This window comes from Megalops cyprinoides, chromosome 9 (genome assembly GCF_013368585.1).
Source record: "Megalops cyprinoides isolate fMegCyp1 chromosome 9, fMegCyp1.pri, whole genome shotgun sequence".
NCBI classification, from domain to species: Eukaryota; Metazoa; Chordata; class Actinopteri; order Elopiformes; family Megalopidae; genus Megalops; species Megalops cyprinoides.
Window position 1 is genome coordinate 28,007,824 of NC_050591.1, and position 22,701 is coordinate 28,030,524.

At 45.4% G+C, this 22,701-nt stretch overlaps 1 protein-coding gene across 9 annotated transcripts in view; it reads right to left on the minus strand.

Annotated features, from left to right (window-relative positions):
* Positions 1 to 22,701, minus strand: part of LOC118782891 (fibronectin type-III domain-containing protein 3a-like) — a 52,634-nt gene that overhangs the window by 19,338 nt on the left and 10,595 nt on the right. For 8 of the 9 annotated variants that reach the window (XM_036536507.1, XM_036536508.1, XM_036536510.1 and 5 more), the window contains one exon: positions 9,351 to 9,426. In XM_036536507.1, the coding sequence (XP_036392400.1) occupies positions 9,351 to 9,426 (76 nt within the window). Of the gene's footprint in view, positions 1 to 670; positions 717 to 9,350; positions 9,427 to 22,701 lie in introns of those variants that run through there. The other variant, XM_036536514.1, reaches the window with a different exon arrangement.

Below are 22,701 nucleotides of genomic sequence, written 5' to 3' on the forward strand. Positions count from 1 at the left end.
AACCCACTTAAAGGCACCACCATTTAAGCGACACAGAATATAAAGGGAGCGGCACTCTTAAACTGGAGTCTAATGTCTCATATGCTGTTTATGGCCTACTTTGAGGTTACAGCAGTTTTGCAGGACTCTTAAAATGACTGAAATGTAATATTAAGGGGAGACTGCATATGGGGTGGCACTTGTTTCTGAATGCCTCTCTTTGTGATTCACACAGGAAAGTGTGATGTTTGAGGTGGTGGAATGTCACAACCGCAGGGAGCCACAGGACATTATGCAAATACCGCATCAAAGAGTAACAGTAAGAACAGCAAGAAACGCCGGTGACAAACCCGTCGTCTGCAAGTGCCACCACAAAGGGATTTTTTTCTAAAAACTGTTGAAAAGGTAAGTAAAAGGACAAAGCTGGTGACGGGGGGTCAGAAACCCTGTGCAAGATGAAGGGCTGTACTGTGCAGGCTGCTAATCCTGACAGCCTGACACCGCGGCTACTCTGTCGAGCTGGCACTTTCGCTTTCAAATTCTTCCACATGCAGCACTGTGGAGAGCCAAGACAAGCAGGTCTGGGAGAAATGCAAGCTTTCAGCTTCGCCTGCGTCAGACGCAGCAAACAAGCCCAGAAACAGAGTTGATAAATAAACACACCGTCCGCTTATTTCAACAGCAGTCTTACCGCTCATGGTGCGTGTGGACCAGAGGACAGTTAGGAATAATTGAAAAAATGCAGGCAGTTCACAGAGCAGGTGTCCATGGGGAAACTTGTACGCCCACACATACGCTCACAGACACACACACTGCAGTAGGTGGGTCAAAACTCATGACTCCACCCAGCAGGGAACAGACACGCAGGTAGTCTGTTTGTACAGCTCAGCACTGTGAACACCCAGAAGACTGAGCTTCTCTGCGTGCCATGGCAGAAAAAAAAAAAAACTCAAGAACACTATGCCGCTGTGAAACAGGGGAACATTAAAGCTGTATTTGTATTGAATTTATAAAGAGTTTGGGGTCTGCTTCTCAGATTTTCTGTTTTTAGTTGTTTATTAGTGCATGTATTCAAACATCTGATCATTCCTGAAACACAAACAATTTCTATATTAAATGTGGACAGGTGAACTGGAAACCCAGGGTAAACAGGACTATATTTTGTTGACATTCCACAGAAAATGTTGAAAGTGGCCCCAGGAATAGACTGCGAGATCATGGCATTCTATCATTCTGCATTCTAGTATTCTGTTCCAAGTGAAGTGAGAAACAAAGATATTCAGGATGTTAGCACAAACTGCTGAAAGCCTGAAACACATCCTTCCCTTAAGCAAAACACAAGTATAGCTTTGGACAGTGCAGCTCATAGGACCAGATCTACAGATCTACAAGATGATGAGAGAGCAACAGAAGTAAAGAAAGAAGTATATAAGATGGGGAATGGAAAAAACCACAGAGACAAATAAAGTTCTTGAAATTGAAAGAACAAATATGAGAAGACCAAATTAATTTCAATTTAAATGAAAAACTAAATAAAGTCAATGATAGGTTGAAAAACTATGACAATAAAACTAAACAGACAATTCTGTCACCACGAGCTATGCACTTATGGTGACAAACTGTTGAAATAAGACATGAACCAGCTGTGGTAACATTGCACTGTTGAGCTCAAATGAGTCTATGGGGGTTCATTATTAGTAAAGTCCGCTTTAAAGCACTATAATCTAGGGAGGTGGGAAAAGGTTAAAAACCCCATGCATCCCCAGTGAGAGACAACCGTGACAAGGAAAAATATTCCAGGAAAACAGAAACCAAGGAGAGTAATATTTCCCCTGATGACGACAGCCACTCCACTTTCCAAAGCCCTTTGGTACTGGTGATAGCAGGTTTTTGTTGGATTGTCTTCAGCCCGAAGGAAAGGTAATTGGCATTAATCACATACATGGACTCCCAGACAATGTCTACGTGGTTTATTCATGCTCAGCAGCAGGCGGGTCCTTAAGGATTACAGTAATATTCAAGTGAGGCACAAGTGCGTTTTTCACTTTCCTGGTAACAGGTGCAGCCATGACTTCTGAGGTTTTTTCCACATATGAGTAGAAGCCATCTTGCATCACTCCAATTATTCATTTACCTCCCTGGCCAGATGAACTATATTCTCCTATCTTTTTAAATGTTACCATCTCTTTGGAGAAAGGAAACTCCACTCTTGATGGCAAGAGCTGCATTTTACCATTATAGGACTACAATATTTTTCTGTATATTGTAAGATTTTTTTTACAGATAGCATTTTACCACACATATACTGTAGAGCGTAACATAGCAGAGAATCTCATTCATATGTTCAAAAAAACAGAAGACATGGACGCTCTATACCAGTTACAGTACCACATGGGTAACTCAGTGGAATAGGTTTCATTGATGGGACTGAATTCATCTTAGAAATGATTATCAGCAGGCATTTAAAGTATACCTTTAATTATGATTTTTACTGACATCCCTGTGGTGATGCATGGAGTGATGCTCCATAATAGTGAGACACAACCCCCCTCTTTCCTTCCCCTGCACTGCACATTGGGTGTGTCTCCAAAGATGAGCACCAGACCTGTGATGTTAGCATCAGGCTAATGTGAGAAATGATGAATCACACATGCCTTGATATTCAACAGTTCCTTAGAGAGAGAGAGAGCGAGAGAGAAAGAGAGAGAGAGAGAGAGAGAGAGAGAGAGAGAGAGAAAGAGATCGAAAGGGTGGCAGTGTCTGCATTTTAGATTCATCCTGCACACAAGATAAACCATGGATGAGGTGGGGGGGGGTAGAAAACACCCACACTCTGACATCATCAGACTGACGCATGAACACTGCGATCAGACACAAAAGGCCACATCCCCGTGAACCGACTGCAGCGAGAGCTACGCTGACGTGGCCGGCCGGAGCAGCGGCCTTCCAGAACAAGCAAGCGTACACAAACAGGGAGAAGCCGCTATTACTTAACAGCTGGAGTCGAGTCAAGCTGCACCCAGAATAGCCACAAACAAACAGTCCCTCGTCAGGGAACAAAGTGAACGCCCCCCTGCTCCTGCCCGCGACCCTGCACACAAGCTGATAAACGCCCCATCCAGCCCAGGCTCAATCCCCCATTACAAAGCCTGTCCTCCAACAACCCGACTTAAGGATGTGACGGATAATGGGTGAGTCAGCTGAGGGATGGGGATGGGTCAAAGGTCACGGCAAATTCAACTAGGAGGCTGTCAATTACCGTGAAAAGGGTTAGAACAGGAGACCAAGTGGGGTTAATCACACATTTTAAGATCCTGTATGCCTTTTTATCCTCTTTGTTTCCTCAATCTGATCAACAATAAATAAGCTCAAAGAGATCGACATCCAGGCCATGTGTGCAGAGGCCACTTCCAGACCACACTTAGACCTCCCCACATCCTCACTACGGACACAGGGGGCTACATGAGCAGCAGTTTTTTTAAGGGGTGGGGGGTAATGCCAGAGGCATGAGAGAGAAGAAGGCCAGGATCAAACAAACATGGAACCCCCAGCCTCATTCTGCAGGACCCGTAAGTGCTCTACGCAGCTGACCTTGCTCTGCCATCAGCAACAGAAGAGCTTGTCACACAGAGCAACACTGTCAGAAATGGACACTGTCACTTAAAGCCACAGGAAAAAATATTAACAATATAAAATAAACCCAAAAAAATCTCAAAGGGTAAAAAAGAGGAGGGAAGCATCTCCCTCTTCCCATTGGGGAAACAATGTTCTTCAGATTGCCCCAGTGGAAAAGGAAGTACATTTTGAGCATGTTTTGTTCATGAAAATTTTATGTTAGGCTAAATGATTTGGCAATACTTTTTTAACATGGCATGCCAATAAAACAAACTTTGAAAGGCCAACAGACCCTACAGTGTATGCCTCAATGTGGCAAAGGCAAGAGACTTAAAGTGATGTACAAAGATAATAGCAGAGGAAAGAGCTGAGTGTGCTGAAACAGCTGAAACAAGGCTACAGCGCTCTCAAAATAGCCCAAGCAAACAGCCAAAAAATCATCCCATGTGAACGAAGATAGGCGGAAACGCTCTAAATGTCTCCTGTTTTTTTTCTTCCCCTCTGGCTGGGTGTACAGAGTGATGACTCAAGGATTCCGCTTCATTGCACTTACCCGAACGGCTGAAGATGCAGCTTCCGAAACTAATAATAATTTGATTGATCTTATAAATAGCCCAGTGAGGTGTCGTCCCTTCCTTCCTCACGACCTTTGCCCTTATTAATTTCCCCTTCTACAGTCAGCATAAGCATCACAAATCTCTCAGCAAGGCTGTCTGCAGCTGCTGTGTTAACTCTGCAAATCAGATGCAGAATGAAAAACTACAGGATTAAGTAAAGCCAGGCAGAATAAAAAGGAGTGGTGCTTCATAAACACAAAACTAAGACAGCACTGTACGCTTTCTCTTTTAAATTGTGTTACTTATTTTTTTTCTTTAACAGTAGACATGTCCAGCAATTAAGAAAGGAGGGCAAATCGGCTAGCCTTGATTAGCAGAACACAATGAGACTGGTCGTGTGGACTGCATCTTCTATAGTGCTGGAGCATACTACGCCACAGCATGATATTGACTTTTTGTATGATTTACCCATTTTCAAGGCGCACACTGGTTTAAGAGCAAACAATAAATTGATAAACCAGGAAGAAGAGAAGATCTTAGTTGTGCCTGTCCTTGCTTGTGCCCAGAGAGCCTGAGAGTGTGTGAACGCTGGCAGGGAAATGTCATCTGGAGTTTCAGTCAGAGCACCGTGTGAGGCACCGAGTTACTGGAGTCAGCCACGTATTAATTATTGAGATGAATGAATTGCTGCCCTGTTGTTAGTAAGGAAGTATGTACGGATGAGGGTGGGGGTTTGTGGGTGTTGGCATGGTGAGTGAGACTCCGGCAGAGGTTAATTATAGAGGGAGTCAATTCAAGACCCCTACGGAATCACGCTTCCTTCCGTGAAACCTGAAAGTACTGACCCGTCCACTCACTGCAAATTACAAACCTAAACTATTACTAAAACCAGCGTGAATCTCTGATTCAGTGCGGCAGTTTTTTTTTTTTTTTTTCCAAATCACAGCCCTATTTCTTTGACTTCTTAAAAAAAAATGACTGCAGGGTGGTAACTTGCTAAAGGCGTAACATTCCATCAGCGCATTATACCTTCAGCAATGCACCGCGTCTGTTTGACCGCACTGGCTGCTAAGTGACCCTGAAGATGAGCCAAAGGGTAGGTTTCGGGGTTTAATCAGCAAACCAGAGATAGGAAAGCACATTGTTACATAATGATGATAATATATTAGCGTAAAAGTCTTTTCTTCTGACACATCGAGGCTGGGAGAATCTCTCTCACATTTCTGAACCGTTTCGACCTGCTACCGGCAACTTGAAGATCGTTGTTTCGTCTTCCTGCTGTCTGATCTGGTACTCGCACCTTTCTCTCCGCACCACCCTCCCTCTGAGTCACCAGCAACACAGAGTCCATCAGCGGCTGCCGTTATACAATGGCAACATCATAGCTGGAGGATGATTTAACGAAAGATAATTCCACTTGCTGTTGCAGAATATCCCCATTCCATTTTAATGGCTGCTGCACCACCCCTCACTCGCCCTCTGTACCCCCCCTCTCATCAGAGAGCGACTAAGAATGTGAATTCCCACTTATTCTTCTATATTCTTCTCCACGCATCTATACCTGGTGGGTGTGACCGACTACGGGATCTGCCTATACTGCACATGTGCGCAAGTGTGACTCCTTGTTTGAGCGCCGCGGCTGCTCGCGTCGAAAATTTCAAACAGTAGAGGCAGTTTGACGGGTTCTCCCAGCTGTCCCTGTCAGATCTGTGATGCTGCTGTGCTTCGTGTTGCTGTAGGATGTTTCTCGCCTCTGTAGGTGATATCTGAGCTAAGAGCACAAGGCGTGCCTGACGCCACGGGTGTGCATCTCTCGGTCAGCTATGGCCTGACTGCTGGAACACCAATCACACCAGCAGCCCCTGCACCCTGCCCCCCCCCCCCCCCCCCCCCCCCCCACCCCACCCCCATGATAACACCCGCGCTGTCAGCTCTGAAGTCCAGAGGCTCTGCGTCGGTGTCCAGGGTGCCCACTCACAGGCTGTCTTCAGGGAGGTTTTCTGGTTGTTGTTTATGGCTCAGTCACAAAGGAAAGATATAAGCAATTATTTTAAAAAGGAACGAGAGAAGACCTTTCACACGGCATAGACCTGACAAGAAATAAAACTGACTGCAGCTGGTCTTTTTTTCTTCATATACTCATTTTTGTTTGTTCCTTTGATTTATAGTGTTCCATAAGCTTATGGCTAACAAAGGCAACGTCTCCCTATGTGCAGCTAGTCTCATTGTCTCATCTCATCCATGTTCATAGCCTCCCTGACTCTGATGCATATTTGTTTGTACCTCTTAACCAGTCAAACCATTGGGCATATAATGGGCATATAAGTCTTTACTGACGAGTAGGAAACCCTTTGAACCTTGCTGTCAGTTGCTTAAGTCTCTGCAGGCCAAAGGTTGTCCCCTCTATTCACTTGCACACTGTCACGCCTTGTAACACTAACAGTGCATTTCAGTGCAATGCCCACTGCCTAGTAGCTACAAACCATACCTGTTCTCATTCACAAAAATACCTGCGTACCACATCACACCTCCACACACAGGCACATACACGCATGTATGCGCACACAGACTCGCCCCCTGCAATTTATCAGATCACCTCTCTTTACTATGCCTCTTTCCCCTCAAGCCCCTGCATCACCATTTCATCAGAGTCCATGTCGTCAGTAAGAGTTATCAGAAACGCAGCCAATCACCGGTGACTATGATGGCAAGAAAACGTCGTACAAGGTCTCCCAGGGCACCACTCACCTCCAAAGTGGAGAAGTGAATCACATAATGTGACGTGAGTCACTGCTAATCAGATTGAGTCAGAGAGAGAAATACTGTTAAAATCATCCTATCAGTGACTCAGCTGCATAGGGGAGTCATCGGGGGGGGGATGTGTCTGTGTCAGCACCTGCCACAACACCCGCCCCGGGCTGTCCCAGAGCACCCCCTGCTGGAGGTGAGGAGACACGCGCAGTGGGTCGTATGCCTTGACCGGCTCATCTCCGAGGGCGACCGGCGCAGTTGTGTCACTGTCTAAGCCGAGAGGAAAAGAACACTTCATTCCCGGGATAAAGGGTGCCATTCCGGGGAGACAGCGCGTGTGACAGGTCACATAATTGCCATTGTGATTACGGTACCCACTACAGCCCCTCTCTACTCCCCTTTTGTTAGATGTCTCAAATCGAAGCTCTTTTTTCCCCCCCCTGAGATGGCCTCTTCATAATAAACAGCCTGTCATGAAGTCAAGCACATTTTATGCGGTGGCTACGCACTTCCTGTTTCTAAAAATACACGAATGAATACATGCATAAATAAATCTGATAAAATGAATGGCAAAAGGAGACCGTGGGAGCTCTGTCTGATCTATGCCATGCACTTCATTGCCCCTGGCACGATGCAAGGTTAAGGGTCGAGTGGAGGAAAAAAAAAGAAGGCTCCTTCCATCTCTGCAGCGCTTGCAGTGAGTCATCCCTCCATCTGCATCACTGACAGACAAGTGTGCTCTGTGACAAGCCAGTTAGTCGCACTCACACTTGTCCGCGTGTTCCTCTCAGATCGCTTTTCCTGCTCTGATAGAGACACGGTCACGGCAGGCACATTCCTGCCTTTTTTAGTTTGCTCAGCTGATGGAGGGACATCAGTGGCATCCAAAGGACCCCAAACTCTTGACATGAAGGGGAAGAATGCCCAGGTCTCGCCATCCAGGAGAGTTCTTGGAAGCTCCAACCACGAGTCTGGCGACATCAGGCAGAGGTTTCCTGAAAGCTACGCACCCAAGAATGTGCACCTTGCCGCTCACATGATATGACAAGGCATGGGTGACATTCTCCCCTCTCTGCACTACTATTTTAACTGACCCTACCCTGTCCTGCTATAAAAAGTACCAAGAAAATCTTTAAATAAAAGTTTAATTACAAGAATATTTACTTTAACAAGAAGGCATAACTTCCTATAATATACACACTGACCCTGATATTTATACCTATTTAGACATTGGACACTTCAGACAGTTTTTAAGAACTTGTCAGAACATTTGATCAAATATGCAGTCTGAGATTAAATTAAATGGAAGCTTTTTGAGAAAGGTTCACTTTCAGTTTATACCATCATCAATCATACACTGTTAGCTGAATGACTGTTTTCATTACTTAGTCAATATCACCTTCATATCAAACACTTTCATGTACTTCCTTTTCACAGTGTATCTGCGGCACATCTAATTCTAGCGCAAATGAAATGGTAACCCTCTCTATATCACTGCACTTTATGTAGCTTGAAACTACATACTTCCACAGTGGACCACGTTAAAACAGCATCCCAAATTCCCCCAAAACCAGACCACCATAATAGAAAATGTAAACCTAATGTAGCCAGACCCATATGACTTGTTTTGATGCCTTTTAGCAAAGAAAGTATACGCACAGTACACTCAAAACAAAAGCCTAGCTTAGACTTCATTCACTGCCCACTAGAGCAATTCAATTTATCCATGAAAAGCTGCCCGCCTAAACAGATGACAGATATCATTTCTTTTCTTTAATCAAATCACTGCTCACCCTCCTATGGTGAGGTACAAAATGTAGTGTAGATGACAACAGTTTGAATGACATTTCACTGAACAATAATACTTTACATAGAGGTTATGAAGAGCATCCAACAACTGTAATTCGTCCAATCTCAGCTGTTCCGTATGCCATCCCCTGTCTACGGAAAGTCTAATGACTAATACAAGAAAGCTGCTATGTTATCAAAACCTTGTGTTTTCACAAACAAAAGAGCCACAGTAAATGACAAAATAATCAGAGGAAAAATATGCATGTAATACATCTTATTCAAACAATGGAGAAACACAGCAAACACCCCCTATCTATGGTGATTATATTGCCAACGTGCAGCAACTACTGTGAACATCTGGATTACATTACATTGGATTACATTATGAATTATCTGTCAGCTTCAATCAACACAGCCAAGCAAAATCTCTCACGTCAAGTGACAGACTGTCTTGAACTCCTCTGATTCAGATGAACGCCATGAATTCCAGGTTTCACTGCATACTGAAAAGATTTCTATAAATTGTGACAAAATGCAGAAACTGTAATCGGCACAACACACCTGCATATTAGTATTTGGTTATATTTTGGTCATTAATGCACAATAAATGGGTGTAACTCAAAAGATTTCAGAGGGAGGCAAAAATGGAGACCTTACCTGTGATACACTGGAACTGACCATCCTCTCGTCGAATTGTGAAGGCTTCACCTGGGTTTACCTGCACCAAGATTACCTGCAGAGACAAGAATGAGGCATGTTGATCAATCAAAAGTGACAGATTTAACACACAGAGCTTTTTTTTTTTCATTGAAAACAGGCAGAAAACAGATTCACATGAATACTCACTTTTAGTGTGGTGCCCAGACACAGAACTCTAAATGTAGTCTGACAAAGGCATTATATAACATTATCACATCTCCCTTTGATCTGTACTCAAGATACCATGCTCACTGGTCCAGGAACAGTTTCTCCCATTTTGCACTGTATTCTGTCATCCGACCTGGTTTGTATTTTTCCAATGTTCCAAGACTATTTAAACAATAATTTTACATTCATCATAGAACACATCCACTTATCCACTTTTAAGACACAATAGATTCCTGGAAACCTCATCAAAAACTGAACTGTCACAAGCTTACTCTCCCTTACACACAATGTATGGGAGAGGGGGATACAGAATAACATTTGGTATTGTGACACACACCGCATGAGGGCTCTGGAATGACAGGACAGAGAACAGCAAAACCTGGCTTTCAGAGCAGCATTTATTCTTAGGGCGAGGCAGGCAGCGTACACACACACAACAAAGGATGCAATAAATACATCGTCTTTAGCTCCCCTCAAGAGAGCGAAAACACAGCAAACTAAAACAAAGGGCAGAAAATGTTGCCTTCAGACTTTGACTCATTTTCTTGTGCTCTGGTTTCCTCTCTTGCCCTTTCTTGTTATCACTCCCCAGCCCCCCTCTCATGCCCAGCGCAACAAATTCCTTGGGTACCACTCTTGTGTAGAAAACACAACTGCAGTTTAATGGCAGCCATTTATATATGTTATAAATACAGATTGTCATAAACCAAACTGCCATAAAACAGAGACAGTCTATACTTCGAAAGTGCATATGACATGTAGCTAATGGCAGCTATTTTATGTCAGGTAGTTTGCTAGGTACTGAAATGGAAAGCCACGCAAGTGTTGTCAGTCTGGCCAGGGTAAGTTCCTGCATGTCTCGGCTGTGTCAGCGGCAAAAGGGTATCATTTATTCTCTCTCATCTCATCAGTGACAGGACTCCCCTGTCTCCATCCTCAATGGAGTGGCTCTATGCTATTGTTCACAAGCCCAAAGCTTGAGAAGACACAAAGACACAGTGAGAGAGAGAGAGAGAGAAAGGGAGAGAGAAACAAAGGTCTGGAGTGGGACTCGAATCCACCTCACAGTAGGCCAGCAAAGCAGGGACACATTTCTTAAAGGTATGTACCCTTTGAACCCCAGACAGGAACACATACAGATAAAAAAGGTACACAGCTAAATCCTGGGCAGAAACACACCTCCTTGTACATATACCATCACAACTAGTTATCCTGCCAGTGAGGATAATTCAAATTCACATCCCATTTAAGGACAGTCCATAACCTCACGTTTATGGACCAAGCCAGCTGCCTCAACCCACAAATCCACCTTATGAAATCCTTTCACTTAAGGGGGGAGCAGTCATAGCCATGGGGAAAACTAAGCAATGAAGAACTGCAGTTACCTGGTGATGCCCCAAAAGCACTTCCAGAAATGCACAAGAACTGAATATAATAAGAGTCATTTGTGCAACACAGCAAAAACATCACTACCAACTCCAGCAGGGACTGCAACTCAACATCACAGCTGTGCACTACTCTTGGCGACACACAAACCACAGGTCTAGACTGGTGCTATAACAAGTACCCATCATTACCACTGAGACAGAACAGGTAAGGAATTTCAGTTCCTTCAGTTCTTCATATCCAAAATTCACAGCACACAAACCACATGGGAGAAATTTTCAGCTGAGCTGCGCGTAATCCTATTACACCCCAACCCCTCAACTGCTTAAGGTAAAAACAAAAGAAGATTAGCAAAGCCAAGACGTTACTCTCCCACCCCTCACGACCACCTAGTCACGCACAATGTCCCCAAAAGAGAAGCCCCACTTGCCCGCCCTGAGCCTTAAAGCACACTGCTCTCTGAATCTATTAGCTCTTTATCATCTCTGCATTAACCTCCTGGTAAGCAGATTTCGGCCTGCATCAACCACACTGAGCCCTAATTAGAGCCCCTGGCCTCGCTGCCTGGGCTAAATCCAATTATGCTTTTTGGGCACAGTGCTGTGCCCTAATACAGCATGGTGCTGGCAGGCAGGGCAGCAGGAGTCTGGGTGAAGCTGCCATCCCACAGAACACTTAATGTACCTTGTCCAGTTTTAGCTTAAAAACTCTGACCACTCTGGGCATACAGATGAACACGTTCTTTGCAAAGCACTAAAATGACTATGAGAACAGGAGACGCATCAAAGCCACTTACAATGCTTTCTCAATAATCACAGCTAAGAATAAAGAATAAAGCCACACATGGCTGGATGCCCTGTGTTAGGAACAACACACAACAGACAAACACAGAGCACACAATATAGCCTGATGGTGCCTTACAAGTAAGTAGCAAGTGAATAAAACAGACACTACTCCTGCTCTGATCACAGTGCTCACATCTTAAAAAAACCCCAAAAAAAACAGCTTTTCAACACTTCCGTATCTTCCACATCATTCTCTAGAGAGTGCATTGATTCAACCCGGTGCCAGACAGACAGAGCGTTTGCTACTCGGAGAGAGCGGCTCGTCGGTATTAGTCTGCGGTGGGTGTTTGTCTTCTTTTGTCGCGGTGATCAGGAGCGGGTGCCGCGCTGCGGCCGGCGTGGCGGCGTGCGCCTCGGCTTACCTCGGCGCTGTAGTATCTCAGCTCCCACAGCATTGGGCTGCAGCCGCGGCTCCCTCCCAGCTCAGCCGCCAGCGTCTCCCCTTCCGCGCTGACTTCCATTCATGAGATGCCACGCGCGCACGCGCTCACACAAGCAGCGTATGTGTGTGAGTGTGTGAGACAACCAGAGAGAATGTAGAGGGGGAGGAGGGGGGGGCGGCAGAGGGTGGTTTCACTGAATTAAAGTCAAGATGCTCCTCTCTGGGGTGTGCGAGTACAAGTGTGAATGTGAGTGTGAGAGCGTGTCAGAGTGCTTGTGTGTGTGTGTGTGCGTGTGCGTAAATGCATTTGCCCGTACTCCTTTTGTTTGGCTTGCTCACGCCTTGCACCCTCTCTGTATTGCCTACAGCCACCTCTTTCGTTGTTCAAGCCTTTTCTCTCAGTACTGTCTTCTGTGCCTTGACCTTTTGTACCTGAACTTCACAACTGCTAGCCTCAATCCTAAAAACACCAGGAGACCCCCCCCCCCCTCGCCATCTGTCACATTAACAATAGCACAAACAGCAGTACGGTTGAACGAGAAAGACCTTGTCGTCACTTACTGTCGCCCGCATCGCTCTCCCTCTCTCTCATTCAGACGATGCCAGTTATGTGCTTGCCAAGGGGGGTGACCCCGACACCCATCACCGACCCTTTCTGGCTTCACCCGAAGCCTGAGGGGCGCAGGGACCCGACCCGCGAGGCAGGCTCATCCGGGCCCGTCCCGAGGCTGGAACCCGGAGCGCCTAGAAGCCGCGGGTGGGGGGATGTAGGAGGACGGGGGGCCGATTTGGCCGGGGTACTTCCACGGGGCGAGGGCAGAGGAGCTGCGGGTCCGCCGGCTCCTCCAGCTTGGTGCAGTGGCGCTCTCGGCTGCAGGCGGCTCCCTCTCCTGCCTTCGCCTCCGGCTTCAGCTCAGCCTCCCTGCCACCGCCACAGTCTCCACGGCAACCCCTTCAACAAATAAGCCACAGCGATGTCCGCGTCGGCAGCCAGGGGTGGACAGTTAATCGCTGGCAGTTGGTCTCCGCAGGATGGAGGAAGGGGGAGATGTGAGGAGGAGAGGGACGACAGGTGACTAGAGAAAGCCAGCCATCACCCTTTCCTCATGAGAGAAGAGCGTTTCTGGATTTTTTTTTTCTCCCCCGCTTTCTTTCTTGCCTGTGCGTGACTCTCTGTGAGCGAGAGAGAGTGTGTGTGTGTGTGTATGTGTGCGTCTTCTCTTGACTAACCTCACAGCTATGAGGTTCGGAGCAATCGGAAGAGAGAGACAGAGAAACAGAGGAGGTATCAGGCTCCCAGTGTATGGGAGCCTCCTTTGTTTTGATCTGCACTTCAGTTTTTTTTTTTTTTTTTTTTTCTCAGCTGCGAGTGGTTCTCCCCACTTTCACAGCTGACGTGCACAGCTATGCGGTGCTCCCTCCCTCACTCTCTTTCTCTCTCTGTCCATCCCATTCATGGGCTGACACCCCCGTGTGTGTTCTATTAATACCTCGATCAATACTAGAGGAGAAGAGGTGACTGGAGTTCAATAGCTGCTCTGGTCAGGGTGTTGACCGCTGCCTTGAGCGATGCTATGTCTGTTTGCGTGCGTGACCGCCAACCCACACGCAGCTCAAGGCAAAGGAGAAGGAAACAAAAAACAATGGCACAGAGAAGGGTGACACTGCTCGAGGACGGCGCTGTGGGCTTTTGCTAAGTGCTGAAGGAGGGGAGGGGGAAAGGCGAAGAGGTTCGCAGCTTCAGAAAGTTCTGACGTCGACGGCTCGAGCTTGTATGGCAGCTGTCTGCCGTATCAGCCACTTACAGCAACCTCTCGGCCAGAATTCCAGCATTCCAGACTGCAGTGACAATCAGAGCAATAAATACACACTGACCGCCCTCCTCTAACGCGCAGGACAGATAGAGGCTTCTGCCCGACACCTTCCTGTCACTACAGCAACGGTGATTCCACAGCCCAACTCATTCGGACAAGGAGCGATTCCAAGGGATGGGGGAGAATAGCTAAACCGTTGTGGAACACTTGAGGCCACATTCAACAGTTCTCCCTCTCCCCAAATCCATGCTGAAAGAGTCTAAAGATTCAGTATTTTGTACTCTTATGCACTCATGGTAAAATGTGCTCTCATGGTGCTAGTTTCTATAGCGAGCAAGTATAAAAAGAGCTCCCTAGAGCAGGAGCTGCTTCTTTGTTCATTTATTGTAAGTATTCTCCTTAGCTGACACCTTAATGTCAGGTGAGTCTTCCTGGGGTGAAAGCTATGTTACCAGGCTGGCTACATGTTTTCTAATGTGGAGAGCTAATCTGGTTTCAGCAGGTGTAATTGATTGAAGTTTAAATATTAGCACCTGCTGCTTATTATACTGGTCAGATATGTTTCTCCTTGAGCATTTCTACAAGCAAAAAACATGCCCCTTGATGCTTTAGTGAGATGAAAATTCTCACTCTAACATTACTGCTGCTGCTATGTCAGAGTTCTGTAATAAAACCTTCATTGCAGTCAGATCAAAGTCATGTTTTGACCAACACCAAAACATCACTAAGTCATAAACAATGACTACAGGAAATCTCTTTACAACCAATCCGAACCAAAGGTCAGATTTCAATTTCCCACAGTGTACACAATAATGTACAGACACATTCTATTTATAAAAATGAATCTATAAATGCCCATAACATTCCCCATTACTCAGCTTTCAGCATTGTCAACAATAAGGCAAACTTGACATGCTGAACTGCATAAAGAAGACACGATATTACATGTGTGTAGTATTAAACATTGCGGAAACGATAACCAGGAAATCAACTTACTAAGTATTAAAAAATGTTTATGATGCTTTAAAATGTAGTGTATTGGGATAAAATAAAGTCAAGAGGTCATGTCTACTTAGGATTACTGGTAGAGTAATAAATGGATTTAGATGAAATTTGGGAACAAGGAAAAGACGGTTTGATCAGCTGGCAGTGTAGCATAGTGGGAAGGAGCAGGGCTCATAACCAAAAGGTTGCTGGTTCAATTCCCCCCTGGGGCACTGCTGCTATACCCCTGAGCAAAGTACTTAACCCACATTTGGCTCACTAAATATCCTGCCTTACGAATGGATAACACGTAAACATTGTAACCTCTATGTCAGTCGCTCTGGATAAGACTGTCTGCTAAATGATAATAATGTAATGTAATGTAATGTAATGATCTGTCAGTAACATGATAGCTGTTCAGAGTCATGGAAATATGTGCTCCATCGAGTGCTGCTGCTTCTCACATAGATCTTACAAAAAGCGAAGACTTCCCCTCCATCTGCAATCTCTAAATCCTACACCACACCTGAAAGTGCCACGTGGCAGGGCCCCCAGATGGCCAGCCTGATGCCCGGCAACTCGGCCGGTGATGAATATGAGCAGGCGATTAGCAGAAAGCTGCTAGCTTCTGCTGCTGCTGTTTCTGTGGCCCGGGCCCGCTTTATTACCCCGGAGATCAGCTCGCCACAATGTGCTCACGGCTGTTGAGGCTGACATTTCCCTGCCGCCCGGGAGCCAGGCTGCCGGTGACTCAGGGATCAGGTTTCTCCAAATTTGTTCCTCTTAATTGTTTATTCTGCACTGACGGGGCGCAGCCGCCCCGGACGGCCAGGAAATGGGACGCCCATGACGTCGGAAAGCGGCCGGCTGCCGGCGGAAAAGGAACCGTGCTAATGCGCTGACCGCGATGGTGACGACGAGAGCACGCAAACGACAGCGGCGGCTTTAAAGTCCCTGCTGGCCGTCCCTTCAGATGCTGCCAGGGGAAATCGCGTCAAAAGCCAAAGCGGCGAACAAAAACCTGCACTTCCTCTACAGAAAAAAAAAAACTCTCTCCTGGCACTTCTAATTTATTTACAAGATGTGGTTAGCACTCCTGTCATCTACGCAGCAGACATGAACACACAAACACAAAATGTCTCCATGGCGTGACCTGTCACTTGTGCAGCAGTTGCCATCTGCTCAACGCGATGCTGGCTTCCAGTACAGCACAATCACTCCCTTCTATATTATACTGTTTTTCTTCCCCTCCCTCCCACTTTCTGCTTAATCAAATCAACTGCAGTTTACACATCCATCGCGACATACGCTGTATATAAATCTACCCAAACAAAGCGTTGGCTGAAACACACACACACACACACACACACACACACACACACACACGCATACAGACGCAGTGACACCGGCGCACGTCAGCTTGCGTGCGCTGGCGTGCGTGCCGCGATCTGCAGGCAGAGGGTCTCTCGTGACAGGCGTCTCGCACGGGCACAGCAGTGAGCATTGACAGCCACCACGGGGCACGGCTCTGATCAATGCGACTGGCCGAGCGAACAACCGCGCTCTCCCCTCCTTCCTCTTGTCGTCCTCTCGGAGCTGGCGTGGTCATTTGCCGTGCCTTACGGACATGTTTCGGTGCCCATGCCTGTCCCTCTCGAATGCCACTCACTTCCAGCACACCGCCGAGAAGCTGCCCTGGAGCCCGCAAACAAACAGTCCATCAACAGGTGACAGCGGAGGGAGGGAGAGAGGAGACAATGAAATCAACAGCACCGCCAGACAAACCAGAGCTCCCCTCCCCCTGTCTTCTCAATAAAGATTGGGCAAGTGCATCAGTCAAAGTCAGAGAATATGTCAGGGCTGTGTACAAGACTGAGAGTCCTTCTAATTTTTGTCTTATTTTTTATCAGGCGGCCCAGAAAAAGCTAGAAAATGCTGGAAAAAGAATAGGAGGACTCAACCACATCAACTTGGATTAGGGAGCTGGGAGGGGGTGGTGCATTTTAGTACAAGGGAATAAGGGACAACACAATAGAGAAAAAACTAATGGCTGGTGGTCATACTGATGACAGTAACGGCAGCAGCAATTCAAATCAATATTAGCGAAAATACGAATGCCAATATTATCATATAAAAGGTAACCAGGAACACTTTATGGGATAATCCTTGTCCTTTCCTTTAACCCACACCCACAGTATGATGGCACATTGCTATGGCAACCCTGCAAGTTCAACAGAGAAAACAAAGAGAAGCAGAGCAGAGTAGTAAGGCGGGGGGGGGGGGGGGGGGGGGGGGGGTTAATGTGTTAAATACGATCTTTTAAGATGTCAGTCTGCACAGCTGCTGTCACGGTTACAACGGTGGCAGTGACTCCGCACAGCGTTAAGCCTTACACACCCTCAGACTGACGGCACCCATCTGGACTCTGCCAGGGTGTGTCTTTGGCATCTCAGGAACAACTCATCACATGGTAGGTAAGTGGAGCAGAAGCCACCCTCCTCGCAGGACTGGGTTCTACACAGGGACTCGATCGAAGGGAAGTGCATTGACGGCCATTCGCCTGCTTGTGTATCACAGATGCCACAAAGTGTGCTTTCAGCACCTAACATGATTCACAGCTCCTCAATTCTACTGGCCCCTCACATCCTTCCTGCATTCTCTTCCCTCTCTGGGGCACAGTTCATACTGGATTTAAGATATATTAGAATATTAGGATTTACTGACTCCTTATGTCGCTTCTGCGTGTGTTGTACTCTGCCTCACTTGTAAGTCGCTTTGGATAAAAGCATCTGCCAAATGAATAAATGTAAATGTAAATTCACTCACGTGACTGTGAAGGCCTTTACCATACAGTCTCCTTCACATGCCAGCTGGGGCTAAAACAAAGCCTCTACATTTAGATGGGTGCACACATAAAATGCACATACACAGTAGAAGTCTTTATTTCAAACCACATGCTATTGCCCTGCAAGGAAAGCATGAACAAAGCAAATAAACAAAAGCACGGAAGGGCATGCGTCATACCTTTCGAAAGATCGCTGCAAATAAGAATAGGGGAAAAACATGTTCTAGCGCGGAGGGAAAACAGCTGGGCACCTGGGCTAATAGGTAGAGCATTGATAAACAACAGACTGATTCATCTGCTTCCAGCTCAGCTGGACAAACAGGCCAGTGCTGAACACTCTAAACGAATGGAAAAGGTGAATCACACAGTGTCCCACTTCAGCTCACAATGACGGTCAGCGATGTTCGCAGCCTGCTTGTCTCTAAACAAGGTCAGTGTTTCACCTGGCTCTAAGCTTCACCTGGCACACAGCTAACGGAGTGAGCGCTAACAGAGCACTGCACTTTCCATAGACGGAAAAAAACAGGAGAACCTGGAACAGACTGGCTTGTCTCTCCGCATTGAGGTTGGGGACGAAACAAACCCCCCTGCAGCAGCAGGGAAGCCCTCTGTCAGCTCCAGAGCGCTCCACACTGCCCCCTCTGGACCTCCCAGTGCTCGCACGTACCCAGCTGCCACAATATTCACACACCTACCGTCATGCACAAGGGCACAGGCTCAGACAAACAGACACAAAAGCACACAAGCGTACACACACACATGCACGCACACAGACACACATGCGCACACACACACGCACACACGCACACACACACACACATAAAGACACACACACGTGCGCGCACACACACACACATACAGACACACACACGTGCGCGCACACACACACATGCACGCACTCTTACTAAAACACACAAAATATGTGTACTCGAATGTGCTGTGCCAGCATGTCCTTCTGGAATACAAATTCATTCCATCCAGCACATCCACATTCCGCCACCCCACCCCCTAACCGCCACTACCACAAACCAATTAGGATTATTAACTCCCAACTTCACACAAAGCACACACGGAGGCTGATGCACAAATTGGCATATGGATACAGCAGCGCACACATGCAGAGCAAAATTATCATTAACCTCAAGGCTGCCCCTGTTTCCAACCAGCAGAGGGTGATTATAGTCCTCCTTCAGCTTAGCGTAGCTGCCGCATGAAACACTCGAGGCCTGGAGTGAAAGAACATCTATTTCTGCTTTACTAACAGGCTGGGATGACCTTCTCCCTTTGGGATCCTAATGAATCAGGGAACGCTTTGTATTTATAATCCCCTTTCCTTTGTGTGCAGACACTGAAAAAAGATAATTAATCCCCTAACAACCAAAATCAAGTACTTAAACAGTACATGCTGCAAGGAGGAAAGGTGAGCCCTGCCGTAGAATCCATCGCAAAACCCCATCACAAAAGGACCCGGGAATGTTTCATGCTTTTTTATCACTTTTATTTCCCATTGACATGCTCACCTTCTGCCTTTAACAGCCTGTAACTGATGTGAGATTCGCTTGTTAAACTCCAGGCTGTGTCTGTGATTTACGTTCCTCTTGCTCTTTCTCAACCCTCCCCTTGGGAAGGGCAAGGTGTGGCACTCCCGACTCGAGCGGCTGCTTCAGGTGTTAATGAGGTAATTGCGCTAAGCTCAAACCAAACCATTTATAGTGTCTAGCTCATTCATTTTTTTCCACACCAGTGAATACTATCAATTCCATCTTTAACAAGGCACTTAAGTCTGGTTGTTCTCCAAAATAATTAAATTCAGAATAAGCGATTGGTTGAATGTATCATTTGTCAGTCCCCTGTAAAAGATCTGTTGCTTAGTGCTTGCCTGATAAGTCCAACCAAACATTTTAAGTATGTTTATTTAAATATGAATATCTTAATGAATTTAAATATGATGTAGTTTGATGTGCAAAAGAGTTGTGTCCTTGAGGGTTCATTTTTATTTTATGAATTTTTGTCTTGTCCCCTTTAACTTTTGGAATGGCTAATTGTATATTAGAGTCATCTTACAGTGACAGCTACTGCATTCAGAGCACTGACGTGAGATGAATGCAATCTGCCAATACATTCGCGCACAGCCAATGGTGATTTTTTCACACTTCAAGTTGTGCAGCATACTACAGCTGAGTGGGCTCTCATTGGTGGACAGGTGCTCTGTTGAAGTAATGCAAGCAACTTGCAGATGAAAAGTGACTAAAAGGTCATGGTAGCTAAAAAGGCATTTTAGCGAACTATGGGCTATAATGCTCAAGCTGGGATTTGAACCTGCAAACTTCAAGTCAAGAGAACAGTCTACTGCCATCCCCATCTTACTCTTCCGAGGGGTTCTCTCTTTCCGTCCATCTCTCTGTCTCTTCTCATCAATGTCTCCCCCCCCCCCCCCCCCCCCCCTCCTCTCTCTCTGTCTCTCTCAGCATCAGTCACAGTGACAGCAAATGCATTTCAACCTGATGGCCGAAAGAGAGACAGTACAAACACAGAGCCTTGTCACGGCCACTCACTGTCACTTAGACACTGAGAGGAAATGAGGTAATAGGGGAAATGAAGACAAAGCTTATCGATAGCCTCTGTTTACCTTATCACCCCTGTATAGGATAGGGAGACAGGGTGAAGAGGTTGCTGCTTTATACACTCCACACCACATCCCAGGCCATACCAAACATTCTTTCAGCTCTGCATTATTATGCACAACTTCATTCTAACCCAAAGGACTACACAAAGGAAGACTCTTTGACTCTTGGAGAAAGATATGTCACAAACTGGCTATACAACCCATGACCACCCCTCGCCAATAATTTTTAGAACTATAATTCATATTATTGAGAATTACAAGTGTAAGTATAAATATTATAATTTCACACATTTGTATGTTGGCACCTCCACTCCCTACCCCTCAGATCCTCTATGTGAACTCATGTGTTCAATACACCTCTTTACTTTTTTTCACAGAATGCAAGTATGCAAACATGAGTAATATTTCATCATATATTACAAATTATACACATATACAAATGTATCACTACAGGAATCATTTCCAGTTATACCAGTCTTCACATTTCTGCAGTGCCTATGACAAGGCCTTCAAAAAAGCATTTTTTAAATCACATTTTCTCACCTAGCCTGCATGCCAGAATAATTATAATTATCACAATGCTTGTTTACTCTCACTACCTGTGATTAGGTTGATAATGGACAATGATTATTGCTCTCATTATTGTTCTCTGCATAATAACCACATGGAATGCATCTTCCAGCTATGTTGGCTTTGCCCATTGTTAGCTAACTGACTCAAAGAGATGAGGTAAGGAAACGGTAAATCAACAGTAGATCAATTTTGAAATGGAAATTTTTAATAAAAGAGAAATGCGTGCTGTATACTTGTGATATGCACATTCTGGAGATAGGTTTTAGCTTACCATGGCTGAACATTTTACAGTTATGTCAGTAAAAATTTCACCCTGTTATATGACATGAAGAGCTCCACATTGCAAGTGAAACTCATTTAGATCTGTCATAATGTACATTTATTTGTCACTTGTTTTACATATGTTCAACAATCCACAAAAAAGCTATTTCAAAATGATACTGAGTTTGCATCTGCATGGACATGCCAGCATTAGATATTAGCAGCAGCTAAAGCAATAAATTGAAATCATTGCCAAATTTAAGTCCTATTTTTGTTCCCTTTTTCTCTTAACTAACACAACCTATAAGGAGAAACAAGGTAAGGCACTCATGAAGCAGCAATAAAGTGTTGTCCCCAGTGTGACGTTCCACCAGCTAATAGCCTACAAAGGCCTCTTTATAAACATTTTAGATTCGCGTTAATTCATTCAGCTTCCTGTAGTGTAAGAGCCAGGAGAATTGGAAATGCAATGCTTATTTTATGATGCACATTTGTGCAATATGAATAATTTACACAAATCCACCCAATAATGGTGGCTGAATTAAATGCTCTGAAATCTGAATATTCTGTAGCACAACTGAACTCCAGACAGATGTTTTTTTTTTCCTAAGGTCCTGGTATCAGAGAGATTTTGTGATATTTGTGGAAGTTTTCACACTTTTTTAAGATTTAACATGCTGCCTTTCAATGGGACAAGAAAAAAAGATAAAAGGATTCTGTGTGTTCTTAGATTATCATACAAAATTTTGTACAAATCATGCCCTTTATTCTTGTTGCGGATATCCCTTTGTAGCGCCATGGAACCATAACTCACCAGTCACTGCATCTGAGAAGAAGCATGATATGTTCCTCCCTGCTCAACATTTGCTACAGCCTCAAAGCTATCTGAACAGCCTACCTGACTGTTCTGTAAAATGAAGCCAGGCTCATCCTTTCAAGAAATGCACACATGTAAACACGGGCACAGTGCTTCTGCGCGCAGATAAATGGCATCAGCAGGACAGAGCCAGGACACTGAGAGAGGAGTCCGAATCCGACCTGCACTTACAAATGTTGCACACTAGATGGCGTTTTATTCCCAATCTCAGACTCTCATTCCAAAGACAACAGCATGGATTTAGTGAGAAGCTCCATACCAAAAGGAACAAAAGGGTCTAACAATCCAAAATCAAGCCAGCACTGTGACCAAGAAGGGCAAAGATATGACAGTTGATATTGAAAGAGCAACATAATGACAAAGAAAGAAATTTCTCTCCCATTATACCGTGTTCAGATTTATTTCCTAGAACTATTACAGTATATCATTATTCCAGAGGAAGGGCAGCAAAGCACTTCACCTTTATTCTACACTCTGATCACATAATATGTCTTTAATGTCAGGTTACACATTCACACATGTAACATTTACCAGGAGAACCCCATGAA